Below are 15,972 nucleotides of genomic sequence, written 5' to 3'. Positions count from 1 at the left end.
CTCGACTTAACAATTCAAATGCAGAATCAATTCAAATCTGAAGATCAAAAGTGATTTTCAAAATCAAAAATGCGTGGAAAGTTTTGAGTAAATTTGTAACTCAAAAAGCAAATGATTCTTATACGAAAATCAGATGTAAGCAGTTTGAATCCTGCTCTGATACCAATTGATGAGAATTGTTATCGAGAATTTAGAAAAGAAAAGATAGATTTGAACGATCTAAGATGAAGAACACAGAGAGTAAATATTAATCAGATCTCATATTGATTAAGACTGATTACAGAATAAGCAGAAGTGAGTTCTAGCATCCGTCCTCTACTTCTAGCCTAAGTCCCTATTTATAGGGAACAAACAAAAAATATAATAAGTCTATACATTTTCACTTCGCATAAAAGATGACTTAGTAAAATAACATAAAATGCGAAACTACACAAAACACTCTATTCGACTTTTTACAATATACATCAACAAATTGTGTTTCAAACAAATGTTTCTTTATACTTAAACTGTTTTATCAAACCCATGCTTTCAACCCGTTTTATAGATTGTCACCAAATCAATCTTTTCTTAGATAATAATTATGTTCAAAGGTTTTACAAAACTTACTTTATACTTTTATATTATAAATTGCATGCCTATATATGTATAGTTATATGAGGAATGTTTAATAGACTTAGGAAGGCTATCCACCCTATTTCCTTTTCGCGCTTGAGTTGTGGTCTGGTGGGATATCGGGTATCCGTCCGAAGGTCCTTTAAATACTAGTTATATATCATGTGTACATATATAGTCATAAAGGTTCTTCCAGTTTTTTCAGTACCCTTGGGTAGCAAGGGTATACTTCCATGCTCATACGTACCAGTTACATTACTAGTAAGCTACCATATGGGTAGTTTAGGAAGATACTAGAACTATTACTAGAACGCAATATCATACAATGAGTCAGTTTATTCATGAGTCTATACATGCTAGATAGAGAGAGAACACTCGTTATAGCTAGTACACACAGTACATTACTATACATGCCAAATAGAGAGAGAACACACGTTACAGCTAGCACATGCAAAACATTACAGTACATTACTATACTATTACATAGATATGTTTACATGATTACTCTTACATGAGTACGTTTACATATATACGTTTACATGAGTGCGTTTACATATACGATAATAGGACAGACATCACTAGGTGCTATAGCATAGAACAAGTTCAGGATCTAACTATACCGATGAATCACAACGCATTGTGATAGTTATATCGGGTATACATGATCATAGTAATGTGGATGTTCACAGCTTGCAGATATGCAGGGGTCGTGTATGGGTCCCAAAATCCATTTGATAAGGGAGCGTCTAGCATGGGATCTAGCCATCACATTATGCCGTATCCCTCAAATAAGGAAATATTAGTACAGAAGTAGTCACTTATTACAAATACTACAGTACTTACAAAATTACCATAGACTTAAGGTAATTAGTACGGTTGTAGTTCAATACTACACCATAGTACTGTTTAATTACCCCATTACATTCACTTCGTGAACATTCACACGATGCACAGTAATGTAGAAGCTATATTTTTGGATTAATGATAGTCAGATTTGGGAAAATACACACTCTTACAAGAGCCACACACACAGACACTAGATGCCTTGGTAGAAGGATACGATTACTAGGAAACATAGGGCTTCCTAGGATCATACAAAACATTTTCATACTTACAGTTCATATACATTTTCAATACTTACAGTTCATATACATACAAATACTTACATACAAATTAAGACACTAAAATACTTATGATCTCACCAGCTTTAAAGCTGATACTCTCTTTCAAAATAACTTGAATCCTCAGGTTAACCATAGACAGGTACCGATGCAAGGTTTAGAGAAGATGGAGTTTGTTCAAGACTCATCTTTCATTTTGATTTATACTTTAGTGTTTATTATAATTTGACAGAACACACTTGTATTAAAATTTTATTATTAATGCAATGGATGATGTTGTTGCTTGTTTACTAATTTTCATTGTTGTGATACTATACATGACATCCTCCACCCCAAAACGTTTCGTCCGTTCATGGTTTTGGGGTGTGACAAACGCCAACACTCCCATACAGCAAGTAACAAGGTTTTTATAACCTCAGCCTCGGAGGACCGGTAGACAGTGCCCTCCCTGTCATGGTTCAACAAATCCTGCACCTCAGGGATCAGATTAGGGTATCGATAAATCGTATCATGGAGCTAGGGGTCGCTGTTGAGGCTATTGACGCACATACTCGACTACTAGATATGGACTACCCTCGGACATGCCACCTCATTGAGAGTCTCTATGAGGACCTTACAACCGCTCGAGCAGTAATGAGAGAGTACCAGGAGAGACACTCGGCTCTCGAGGAGAGGGTGATTGCAACTGAGCGTCGGATAGCAGAGATGCAGGGTACCTCGACTTTATCCTATGGCCCGCAGGAGACTACCCTCCGTGAGTAGGGCATATACTACTCATGTCTTGATTTTGTTTACGAGTAAGCGTTGGTGCTACGCTTTCATGTAGACCTTCTTAAAGGTCAAATTTTCACGAAACTATGTACTAGAACCATATTATCAATGAAATGGGTACGCATTTTATTTCATTGGGTGTTGCTATTTCTTATGCAATTGTTTACATATAGTCACTTAAATTTCTGAATTGCCTACAAATTTCAATAACAACTAGACTTGATACACACACCAAACAAGGCAGTCTATTACGGTAATGTCCGATTCATAGACTTTTCTCAAAAACTTATCGTCATTCCACCTTTACACTTTATGGCATAAGTATGCCACCAAGGAAGTCAAACAGACACAAGAACAACACACCAATAGCCCCCCCCCCCACACACACACACCACCACCACCACCTCCACAAATGGATTATGTTATGTTCCAGGGCGCCGTAACAGCCGTTGTGGCCCAAATCTGCAGTAATAGCCAAAATAGCAGAAACAGGACTGACAGTTCGAATCAAGGAGAAAACCAAGGGCACCAGCGGATGTGCTCATGCAAAGAATTCATGAACTGCAAACCTAATACGTACCATGGTGAGGGAGAGGTCGTTACTTTGAGAAGATGGTTCAAAAAAACTGAGTCCATCTTCGAAATTTGCGCCTGCCCATACGAGTTCAAGGTCAAATATGTCGCATGTACGTTTGTGGACTCAGACTTGTCGTGGTGGAACGGCCACGTTAAAATTTTGAGTCTACTTGTTGCCAACTCCATGAGTTTGGAGGCATTGAAAGCAATGATGCTCGAGGAATACTATCCAAGGAGCGAGATGCATAAGATGGAACAAGATCTATGGGAACACTCCATGAAGGGCTCTAACATTGCCACCTACACTGCTCGATTTAACGAACTGGAAACTATGTGCCCAAGAATGGTCACTCCAGAGGCCAAGAAAGTGGAACGTTACATCTGGGGGCTATCCCCTCAGATTCGGAGGATGGTCTTATCCGCCAACCCGAGCACCCTCGACAGTGCCAAGTGTCTGGAACAAACTCTTGTCGACAAGGGAGTTCGTCAAGGCATCGTAACCCCCACACCCGAACAGCCAAAAGGAGGTGACAACAAGAGGAAGTTTTGGAACAAAAAGGAAGGCCAACCGGCTCAAGACCCGGCCAAGAAGCAACAAATTGTGGTTGTCCATGCCATCACCGCCCCTTCACCGGTCAAGCAATACGTCGGAACCCTCCCGAAATGCAACAAGTGCACCTTCCATCACCATGGCGCCTGCCGAAATAGGCAATGTAACAATTGCAACAAGAAGGGCCACACTACTCATTACCGCAGATCCCCGGCACAAGAAAACACCCAAGCCACTAATGTTGGGGTAAGTCGCGCATGCTACAGTTGCATTGAGACGGAACATTTTAAGAAAGATTGCTCGAAGGCACAAACAGAAATAGCGGGAACATGGGAAGGGTTCTAATGATAGGGCATGAGGAAGCTATGAGGGATCCCACCGTGGTCACTAGTATGTTTCTCCTAAACAACTCATACACATGCACACTTTTCGATAGTGTCACGGAAAAATTTTCGTGAGACACCAGTTTAAACACTTACTCAAACAGAAATCCCGGTCACTAAATGAAATGTTCACCGTAGAAATGGCCAAAGGAAAAATAGAAAGCACTAAAGATATATTTGTAGGATGCACACTAACTGTAAACAATCATGCCTTCCGAATCGACCTAATGTCGGTCACAATAAGTAGCTTGGACGTTATCATAGGCATGGATTGGTTATGTCCTCAACATGCCGATAATTTTTGTTACGAAAAGGTCGTCCACCTTACCCTACCAAACAGCGAAACCCTCATCATTTATGGCGACAAAACAGACGTGAATCTTTAAATCATCTCATGCATCAAGGTTCAGAAATATCTACGCAAGGAATACCACGCCTTCTTAGCCCACGTAGTGGATGGGAAACAAAAAGTGAAAACATCAAAGATATTCCGGACGTCTGTAACTTCCCCAATGTATTTCTACAAGAACTTCCGGGAATACCTCCCATACGCAAAGTCAAATTCAGAATCAACTTTATCCCCGGAGCCACCCCTATAGCTAAATACCCATACCACCTAGGACCAGTTGAAATGCAAGAACTGTCAAGTCAACCGAACGAGCTGCTTGTAACACTCATTTCATGTATCGAATTACTTTTAGAATTCTAGGGTTTAGGTTGGAATTTGACGAGTCGAGCAGCTCCAACTTGTCGAGTAGAGATCATTTTTTAGGATGCGGGTCTTAGAACCTACTCGATGATTCGGAAGGCCCCGAATAAAGGAGTAGGCTCTGTAAACAGAATCCCTAATATTTAGGGTTTGCAATTTAGATAATCTCCTTAAAACCTTGAGGAAGACCTTCCATTAGCCTCCAAACCCTAAGAACGTTTGTGCTAAACCCAAATCTCCATTTTCTCCCATATTGTGAGCTAGAGTGGCTTTTGTAGCTTAAGAAGAAGAAAATATTGAGAATAAGGAGAAAATCAAGCAAATCCAGCCCTCACTCTTGAGCTTGATCATCTCGTGGACTATTGTAAGCATCCAAGATTCGATTTCTATCTTTGGGTATGGCTAGATCTTGAGTTTACTCTTAATTTCCTAGCATTCTTGTTGATTTTATGCATGGGGTTCATAAAGTTTGCAACTTTATGGATCTCCAGGGCAAAATGACCCCATAGTAGGCTAGATCTAGTTTTTGGTCAAGTATGGATACCATGCGTGGACTTTAGGGTATATTTTCCCCCTTTTGGCCATTTTGACTTCAAGAAACGCATTGGATGTGCATGTCCATAATGCCTCCATCTTTCGAACATTTTGAGGATTAGAAACACATCTGGAAAGGAGGGATTCTAGATCCCTAGAGTCTTGAACCTTATGGATAAGATTTTGAGCTTTCCAACCTTTGTTAAGGATTTTAGAGCATTCAGAGTGGTTTTGGGGGTAAAGTTGGAAAATTTATCCTTCTAGACACCTTTAGACCTTAGATCTAAGCCCTAGAGTCCATGTAATCGACGTAGCATCATAATCTTCAATTAGGGGAAAACTCGACGACTTGCTCTGGCAACTCGACGAGTCGGATCGAGTTTTCCCGTCTACTGGATGTCAACTGAACTCAACGAGCTGAAGGGCCATCTTAGCGAGTTGGTTAGGGCTTGTCTTAATTTTCAAGACTCTAAAGCAACTCACCGAGTTGTTGGATGCACTCGACGAGTTGGGTTCCACATGGACAGTTGACCTTGACTGTTGACTTGGACTTTGCCTAGGGTTGACCAAGTGTGACTTTGACAGTATTTTTGGTATTCTGGAGTTCTGAAAAAACTGGTCATATGATGATTGTAGGCAGATGAGTTGGAGCTATACATTGGGACTTATCTGATCTTATCTTATTAGTTCAACATTTTTGGGAGGTGAGTCTTTTCACCATAGCAATGGGTCCAAGGCACCAAGGCTGGCCCATTTCATAATATATGGATAGATAGTTGATTAGGTTATATGTGTCTATGACACTTGATGGAAGTCCCCGGGGGGTTCCTGTGGCAATATATTAAGACCATGAGGAGGTTCCTTTGGTATTGGGTATAAGTCCTTGGAGGGTTTCCACGGCTTCCTAGTATGTTTACATGTTTAGTTTGTATAATATTTCTATGATTAGGGTAGACTGTGTGGAGATTCCCATGACAGTGATCCAAGACCATGTGGGGGTTCCAGTGGTGGCAAGCAAAGACCACGTGGGGGTTTCAAGTGGCACTTGGTGTAAGACCTCGAATGGTTTCCATGGCTTCCCTATATATTTATATGCATGGATTATTTGGTTTGTGTAGCTTTTATAGCTAGTATGGATTATGTTATTAAGTGGATTTTGTGGCTATGCTTAGGGGAACTCACTAAGCATTAGCTTACAATTCGTTTGTTTGTTTCAGGAACTTCTGAGCCTAATGGCAAGGGAAATGCCTGATGGCACAGCATGCACTTTCTCAGGCGTTTTTATGGGAAACTCTGATATTTATAATAAAATGGTTGATGTTATGAATTTGAAAACAAATGTTCTTGAGATTTCCTGGCTTATTGGAAATCTTTTCATTATTCAAAAATGAAAAAAATTTCTTTTGAAAATTGGGTCGTTACACTGTTGAGCAAAGGATTTACCAGACCGAGCTTCTCACCTTGGGGAGCACAGGTCTTGTTTGCGAAAAAGAAGGACAGATCATTCCGCATGTGCATAGACTACCGAGAATTGAACAAGGTCACTATCAAAAACTGTTATCCCCTACCGCGAATCGATGACTTATTTGATCGACTGCAAGCATCGAGCTACTTCTCAAAGATTGATCTAAGGTTGGGGTACCATCAGATGCGAATTCAGGAGGAATCCAAAGACGACATTCAGAACACTCTACAACCACTACGAGTTTGAAGTGATACCCTTCGGCTTGACTAATGCGCCAACAGTGTTCATGGACTTAGTGAACCATGTGTGCCGGCCTCGATAAATTTGTGATAGTATTCATCGATGACATACTAATCTACTCACGAAGTAAGGGAGAACATAGTCAACATCTACGACAGGTCTTGGAGACATTAATGGTAGAAAAGTTGTACACAATGTTCTCGAAATGCAAGTTATGGATTAGAAAAGTAGATTTCTTGGGGCACGTAGTCAGCAAGGAAGGGATACACGTAGACCCCTCCAAAGTCAAGGCGGTTCAAAAATGGGCAACGCCAAGAATAATGACGGAGATACGCCAGTTTTTGGGCCTCGCAGTCTACTACCGAAGATTCATACAAAACTTCTCCAGGATTGCAAAGCCACTCCCTACCTTGACTTAGACGGGAGTGACATTCAGCTGTGAGAATAAACAAGAAGTCGCCTTCAAAACACTTAAACAAGCCATGAGCAGCGCTCCAATCTTGTCTCTCCCAGAAGGAACCGAAGACATTGTGGTCTACTGTGATGCATCCAAACAGGGCCTTAGATGTGTGCTTATGCAACGAGGAAAGGTAAATGCCTATGCCTCAAGACAACTCAAGACCCATGAGGTCAATTACACCATGCACGACCTCAAACTAGGAGCACTGGTGTTTGCCCAAAAGATCTGGAGGCACTACCTATAAGGTACCAAATGCACCATCTTCACAGATCATAAGAGCCTTCAACACATTCTCAATCAAAAGGAGCTCAACATGAGACAACAAAGATCGGTTGAGCTGCTAAAAGACTACAAATGCGAAATTCGTTATCATCTGTGCAAGGACAACGTAGTAGCAAAATCCCTAAGCCGGAAAGAATACTTGGGCCACCGTGTAAAATCATTAACCATGACCATCCATTCACACCTATCCACACGGAACAAGGAGGCACATCTAGAAGCCCTGAAACCCGAGAACGTCTCAGGTGAGGCATTGTGGGGAATGGATAAAAACTTAGCAGTTAAGGGTGACAAAGCTCGTTACTTCATGGATCGAATCTGGACACCGAGATTCAGCGGGTACAGAGACGTTGTCATGAACGAGGCTCACAAGACAAAATACTTCGTTCATCCTGGTTCTGAAAAGATGTATCTGCACCTAAAGAATCTTTTTTGGTGGCCAAACATGAAGTCATAGATCCCTACCTATATAGGCAATTTCCTGCCTTGTGCCAAGTTCAAGGTAGAATATCAAAAGCCCTCGGGTTTGCTTCAGCAACCTGACATACCCGAGTGGAAGTAGGAGTGGATAACCATGGACTTCATAACCAAGTTACCCAAGACGATGAGTGGACTTGACACCATCTGGGTGATCATTGACAGTTTAACCAAATCCGCACACTTCCTACCAATAAAGATGGAGAAGCTAACCAGGACGTACATTAAAGAAATCGTGCGACTACATGGGGTGCCAATATCCGTCATCTCTGAAAGAGATAGTAGGTTCACCTCACGGTTTTGGCAATCACTCCAAAAGTCCTTAGGAACCAAACTCAACATGAATACAACTTATCACCCTCAAACAGACAATCATAGCGAAAGGACCATTCAAATGTTGGAAGATATGTTGAGAGCATGTGTGATAGACTTTGGTAAGGACTAGGATACCCACTTACCACTCGTTGAATTCTCCTACAATAATAGCTATCACACTAGCATGGAGGTCGCGCCATTTAAAGCCCTCTACGAACACTAGTGCAGATCCCCTCTGTGATAGGCTGAGATAGGTCACATGCAACTAGAAAGAAATCGAGTGTCTGATAGCACACTCACCGGCCCGGAGATCATACGAGAAACTACTGAAAAGATCGTTCAGATTCGCGAATGATTTAAGGCATCCCGGGATCGGCAAAAGTGTTATGCTGATAAGTGACGAAAACCCTTGGAATTCTAGGTTGGTGACCGCGTTCTGTTGAAGGTCTCCCCTTGGAAGGTAGTGATATGTTTTGGCAACCATGGAAAGCTAAATCCAAGGTATATCGTTCCATTTGAAATTCTTTCTAGAATCACCCTGTAGCTTACAAACTCCGACTACCCATATAACTTATTAACAAATATCCCACCTTCCACGTGTCCAACCTAAAGAAGTGTCTATCCGATGAAACCCTTGTAGTCCCACTCATTGAAATTGAGGTAAACGAGAGTCTAGTCTTCATAGAGGAACCTATGGAAATCATGGACAAGGAAATCAAGAGAACGAAACAAAGCCGAATACCAATAGTGAAGGTCCGTTGGAATGCCAAGCAAGGACCCAAATTCACTTCGGAACGAGAAGATCAAATGAAACATAAATACCCGCAACTTTTCCGCTAGTTGCAAGAACCCGTCCAAGATGCTAATTTCGCGACAAAATTCCCTCTATCGGAGGGACGATGTGACAACTGAAAATTTTCGGGTTAAGCAAGGTTTAAAATGTATCTATGTATAAGTACAACCTTAATATAACCTTGTTGCAATAAAAATTTGAAATCCAAAAGGGCATTGTTTGTATAAGTATATATATATATATATATATATATATATATATATATATATATATATATATATATATATATATATGAATATATACATACATTTAAAATCATGTTCGTAATAAACACTGAAAAGTCAAGCCAAGTCAAAATAGTTAGGATTTGATGCATGATTTATGCCATGCCTTTGAGATTTCGGTTTTAGGGACCCAATAACATGGGATTACGTTTGTGGTGGGCCAAGATCACAAGCCTAGTCTAAAAACACCCAAGATCCAAACCACTAGGACTGAAAACACCAATTGTGGGCTAATTAGGACCGAAATCACACGGGGGACAAGGTGATTTCAGTCATGCCTTGGGTGAAATCACCAAATTGATCCATCCTAAGGTGATTTCGGTGGGAATAAAGAGATAAGAAGTTGACTTTATGATTAGATATTCCACCCTTTTCCCATGCAAAACAATATACAACATATATCCACGCAATTACCCAACAGTTAACCAAGTAAATATCCCATCAATATCTTCCCTTATCTTTGGACGAAGTCATTTCCAAAACCCCCACATTTCCCTTCTACTTCCAATTACTCCATATTCTCTCAAGAACAATGACCAAATACCTTCCAAGATCAAATTCTCAAGCTTGTTCTTAGTATTTTGGTAAGTTTATCTCACTAATCTAGTGTTTTTACACTCATTTACACTAGTTTCATTAGATTTACACACATTATTTTGTGTTAAAACTCTTAGGGTAATATCATCTTCAAAGAGTTCATCAACCCCATTCAAGAGTTTAGGCTTGGAAATCATAACACCATCTCTCCAAACAACCCACAAATCCACTCAAAGTGAGTTCATACCCCCACATTTTCGAGTTTTTCATGTATATAGGGGGGAATAGTAGTAAAGTTTAGTTTTTACACAAATACTTGCATATTTCATCTCTATGGTAAATACAAAGCATTATTTGCAAGGATTATGGTTGCTACTAGCTTTTATACAGCAAATTGTGATATATTAGTTTTGAAGTGCAAAACTAACAAAAACAAAGCATAATCTATGTTACAAAATCATAAGAAAAATTATGATTTGTAAAACTACAAGGTTTTTGGAAGTTTTGTTTACCAAAATATAGCTTTTCTAACAACAAGAAGTACATTCTAGTTATTTTACTATTTTGTGGGTTACCACCCAAAAATATAAATGTTTTGACCATACATTTTGACACTGGACAAGATAACAACTTTGTATTTATATAAAGGATTATATAAATAGTCTCAACAAACAAACAAGATAAACTATAATTCGTATAGTTTGGGAGTCACAAAACTACAATATCATTTCAGAAGAAACATATAATTATTTAAAGGTATAGTTATTTCATTTTCAAGAAACTGGAGTTTTCAGTTCACGTAAATCGTTTGATACTGGTTGTGAGACATTTGGCTTCACCATACCTACCGGAGTACAAAACTAAGACCTGCATTATAACCAAAGTCTCTTGTACGGTGAGCTTGACACTTGTGTATTGATCTATACGGGATTGACAACCCCACACCTCAGCTGTTAGATATAGTTAGACCGGTTAGTCTAGGGTGACAAATGTCGTAAACAGTTTAGACGCTTGATGAACGTCGTTTAGGCAACTAGTTGCATTAGTATGGTTATAATAACTCACATAGGATATTGACACCAAATTTGATGTAGAGGTTCACATACATTCAATTAGTTTTATATAAAGATAAAACTTCATAACACCATTTTCATTACAGCGTTACTTACAATTTTTAGTCTTGGGATTTAAGACTTACATCTCATTCATAAAGAAAATATCGGATTTTCTGGAAGTATACACTACCTTTTTACTCAAAACATGTACAAATCCTTCTCATACAAAATGCTTATGAACTCACCAACTTAATTGTTGACACTTTTCAAAATCACTTGTATTCTCAGGAAATCAGTAAACAGTTAACCACAAGCATTTTTGGAGGACGTGCATCTCGCATCACGTTATTCATTTTTGTCATATGCATTTGATATCATGTAAACAATGTTTTTGAGCACATTGTAAACTTACTAAATATTCAATACAGTGGTGAAAATGTTTTGATATCTATTATTCAATTGTTACGATATTGTACATGAAGTCATCCGCTCCCAGACGTTTCTGCCGTTCTTGTTTGAGGGTGTGACATCAAAAAACTATCTGTGGAGGTGACTTCCTTTATGGTTGAATTTAGAAGCTCCTTTAAAAAAATACCGAAACCATGAAAAAGTAATCGACGAATTTCACACCTCTCTACAAGCTGAGAAGGAGGCACTCTCTCTTGTATGTTTCAGAGTGGAGAATGTTGAACCCACTTCCTCTGTTATTTCCAAGATTGAGAAGCTGCAATTGGACTTGGCAGCAAAATACAAGATAATGGACGGGTTGGCTAAAAAAACTCAAAAGTCCAAGGTCCTTTATGTCAAAATGAAGAATGCTTCCAAGAATATTGATGATCTTCAGAATAAGAAGACAATTGTGAAAAGTTATGTTACGGAAATCAATCAATATCTGATGACACCTGTTGAGACATGTCACTCTTTCTTCATTGTCTCAGTTCAAAAACAACTATCCAACAAGCTTCAACTGGTTGCATTGCTTAATCAAATCGATGGTGTTTCGGAAAGCGGAGCTGTTCCGAAACAAAGGGGAGACAAAGAACCTCAGCCAAGGCAAGCTGCTGAAGAACAACAGTGTTAAGACCAGAATCCTCAAAGCCTTCTGGATCCTCAACCCTCACTGGGTATTTAGGATCCTCAACCATCTCAGGATCCTGACTATAACCGTTATTTTTATTTATTAATATTTATAATGGTTATATTTTGTTCTTAATTTAAAACATGTGCAGAAATACACAAGAGGAGACTTATTCCCAACAGATTTTCATGTCAATTATGCTAAAGACCCAAAATACCAAGTCAAATAACGTTCGTGAAGCTGGTCATGGAGGATCCCGGAAATACTGAACATCTTGTTGGCTAGTTTAGACAATAAATTGAAACTTATACCTCGCACACAACACACTGTTTTTTCTACTCTGATCTTACTTTACGAATTTTTTCACATGATCTTACTGAAATATTTTGTGTAATCACCATTATACATTAATAAAATCTTCAAGGCAGGTGATCATTATCACCTCCCAAGGTATTGTGTCAGAGATCCTAGCAAGGTTCAAGTGCTTTCCTTGTAAACCACTATGACATTCTCTTTATCATTGACTATTGCACAACTCGAACATCACATACTCTCATTCAATTTGGGTTATTAGTACCTATGTAATTTTTGACCAAAACAATTTGGAGGCCACCGTGGCACCGTGGTGTTCAAGATCCTTAAAAAATCATGTCTACGCAACCGATCCTTTCTTCGTCCTCTGCTCCTTCCATTCCAACCAAAAACCTACCGCCTCCTCCAATTAGACCTCTTAGTGAAAGGAAAATGCATGATGCTCCCAAGAGAAACACCCCTCAGGTCACTAACTAAGGAAGTCTGGGATCTTTAGGGCTACAAGATATGACTGCTCCAGTTACTACCGTTGAAGTCTTCACTATGATGAAGAAAATGACGCAACAGATAACCCAACAGAAAGATGAAAACATAACATTGCATAGAGAAGTAGAGCAGATGAAGGCAAAATTTTAGAAATCCCAAGAAACGGTGCCCACGGTTGTGCAACCAAGGATCCTGAATTTCGACAATCCAGGATCCTCAGGAATTCTGCCGAAGAATAAGCTCTTGCTACTATTGCATCACCCTGGGGGGAAACTATGAGCAACCAAGCATCTATGACCAATGATCTCAATGAGCATTTCAATACTCCTAAAATCCTTGATTCTACTAACATCTTAAAGAGTAATACTAACTCCATGAATGTTAATGTAGGAATAAGCCCAAAATGGCTAGGGAGCTTCAACAGTTGAGGCAGATGATCTCAAGCGTACCCGGAGTAGTCTAACCCATACCAGAAGCATCTCCTATAAGTCATAGGATCTTGAGACTTTCTCTTGCGATAGCCGATACCGAAGTTCCTAAGCGCTTCCAAACTCCTAGCATGAAGCCTTACGATGGAACTACGGATCCTGAAGAGCACATCGCACAATACTGAGAAAGGACGGACATCATTCCCATCCCAGTACATTTGAAGGAAGCTTGCTTTTGCAAATGCTTCGGTTCGAACCTCACAGGATCAGCCCTCAAATGGTTGATGAACGTTCCTCCCTATTCCATTACTTCATTTGCATACCTAATAAATATTTTTCAATAACCAGTTTTCTTGCAGCGGAACCTTTGAGAAGATCACTAGTGATCTATATCAGGATGTTCAGGATCCTAAGGAACGACCTATGGATTCTGTTAATACGTTTGGCAGGGAAGATCTAAGCATCCCCAACATCGACATAGCCACTTTTGTAGAGGTCTTCAAGATGGGACTAAGGAAGGATTCACCCTTCTATGAAGACCTTGTGATGATCCCATGCAAGAGTGGGATGTCGAGCATTGAGTTTCATAAGGCTTGAAACGGATAACAAAATCCAGAAGAGAAGCAACCCTTCAAGTCAATACGAGAATCCCAATTGGAAGGCTAAATCCTCGGCCCCAAGATCCTATAAATCAAAACCCTACTCCAAACCGGATCATCATAGGGTTAATACTCTCAAAGATGAAGGAGGGGAAGAGTAGCTTCCAAATATCACTAACTATTGCTTTTCTATGGATGTTTCAGGATTAATCCATGCCATGCAGGATCTCGGAGACAAAGCGAGATGGTCAAAGAAGGATAACAAGTCCGCCACTTGGAAAGACAAGTCCAAATGGTATGCTTACCATGAAGATTTCGTTCACATGATAGAAGATTGCATAGCACTAAGAAAGGAAATCAGTTACCTCCTTAGCAAGGATCTTAAAGAGATCCTCAAGAGAAAGAAAGAAAAATCAAAGAAGAACAACCAGGATGGTTATAAGATCCCGGAGAAACAAGGATCCCACCTCCAAACGCCAAGATAATTAATGTTATCTCAACCGGACCTAACATTTGTGGTACATCTTATTCTCAAGTTAAAAGACACGTCAAGGTCTCTAAAAGAGAGAAGGAGGATAAACCATGAAAGAATATCATGGTTAGCAATGAAAAGGAGATCATGTTTGACGAGACAGATAGGGAAGGAGTCCAGGATTCTCACCATGACGGACTCGTGATAACACTATATATAGCCAACCACTTTGTCAACAGGATCCTAGTTGATGGAGGATCAACATCGTGATCCCAGACGCACTAAAAAGGATGAACATCCCAAAATCGAAGATAATCAAAAGATCCTCGATCCTCACAGAGATTTAGTAAGGAGAAAAAACACACTATCGGGGAGATAAGGCTACCAATATACATAGAGGGGGTAAACTCTATACAAAATTTATGTGACACTTTATCGTCTTATAATGTGATTTTAGGTAGGCCATGGATCCACGAAATGAAAGCGGTTCCATCAACATATCAACAATGAATAAAAATGCCCACTCCTTGGGGAACGATCAAGATCATGGTAGATCAATAGGAATCGAAATTAAAAATATTATAAAAATTCCATGAACCCTACGACCATACCCCAGAAAGCATAGCAATTAAGGCAGGGGGCACGACATGTTCAAGAAACAAAGTAAGCAAATGTCAAAGAAGTACCCCAAAACATCGAGCATCCTAAAGCCAAGATCCTCATAGGATCCTCAATACCTGAGCAGATCAAGCAAGACCTATTAAGATTCCTTCGAACCAGGAGCAAGATATTCGCATAGAAACACGAAGATATGATAGGTATAGACAAGAGTATTATCACTCACAAACTTAACATTGATCCTTCTTTCAGACCAATACACCAAAAGAGGAGGAAATTTGCACCCGAAAGGAACCATTTCATCCAAGAAGAAGTGGAAAAGCTTCTCAAGATGGGGATGATCAGGGAAGTGAAGTTCCCAAGATGGCTGGCCAATGGAGTTGTTATATAGAAGAAAAATAGCAAATGGCGAGTATGTGTAGACTACATGGATCTTAACAAGGCTTGTCCTAAGGATACTTTGCCTCTGCCACATATTGACTCTATGATAGACGCACTGATTGGCCACGAAATCTTAACGTTCATGGATGCTTCAGCGTAATTCCAATAAATCCAGATGGAACCATCCGATAAAGAAGATATGGTGTTTATAACGCCAATAGGTATATATTGTTACACTGCAATGCCTTTTGGCCTTAAAAATGCAGGTGCAACATATCAAAGGTTGGTAAATCGAACGTTTATAGACAATCTTGGGGCACCATGGACTTCTATAGTGTCGACATGGTGGTGAAGTCAATGACAGATGAAGATCATGTCAGGGATCTCAAAGAAGCCTTCTATATCCTAGACGAATACAACATGAAGTTGAATCCACT

At 39.7% G+C, this 15,972-nt stretch overlaps 1 protein-coding gene across 1 annotated transcript; it reads left to right on the top strand.

Moving 5' to 3' along the window:
* Positions 1 to 7,734: 7,734 nt before the first annotated feature.
* LOC145095888 (uncharacterized) lies at positions 7,735 to 8,157 on the top strand. Its single transcript, XM_079033702.1, has one exon. The coding sequence runs from the start codon at positions 7,735 to 7,737 to the stop codon at positions 8,155 to 8,157; it is 423 nt and encodes a 140-aa protein (XP_078889828.1).
* Positions 8,158 to 15,972: the final 7,815 nt, after the last annotated feature.

This window comes from Lactuca serriola, chromosome 3 (genome assembly GCF_051521515.1).
Source record: "Lactuca serriola cultivar US96UC23 chromosome 3, Lser_US96UC23_V15, whole genome shotgun sequence".
Lineage (NCBI taxonomy): Eukaryota > Viridiplantae > Streptophyta > Magnoliopsida > Asterales > Asteraceae > Lactuca > Lactuca serriola.
The sequence above is the reverse complement of the archived record's forward strand: the minus strand, read 5'-3'. Positions and strand labels throughout refer to the sequence as shown.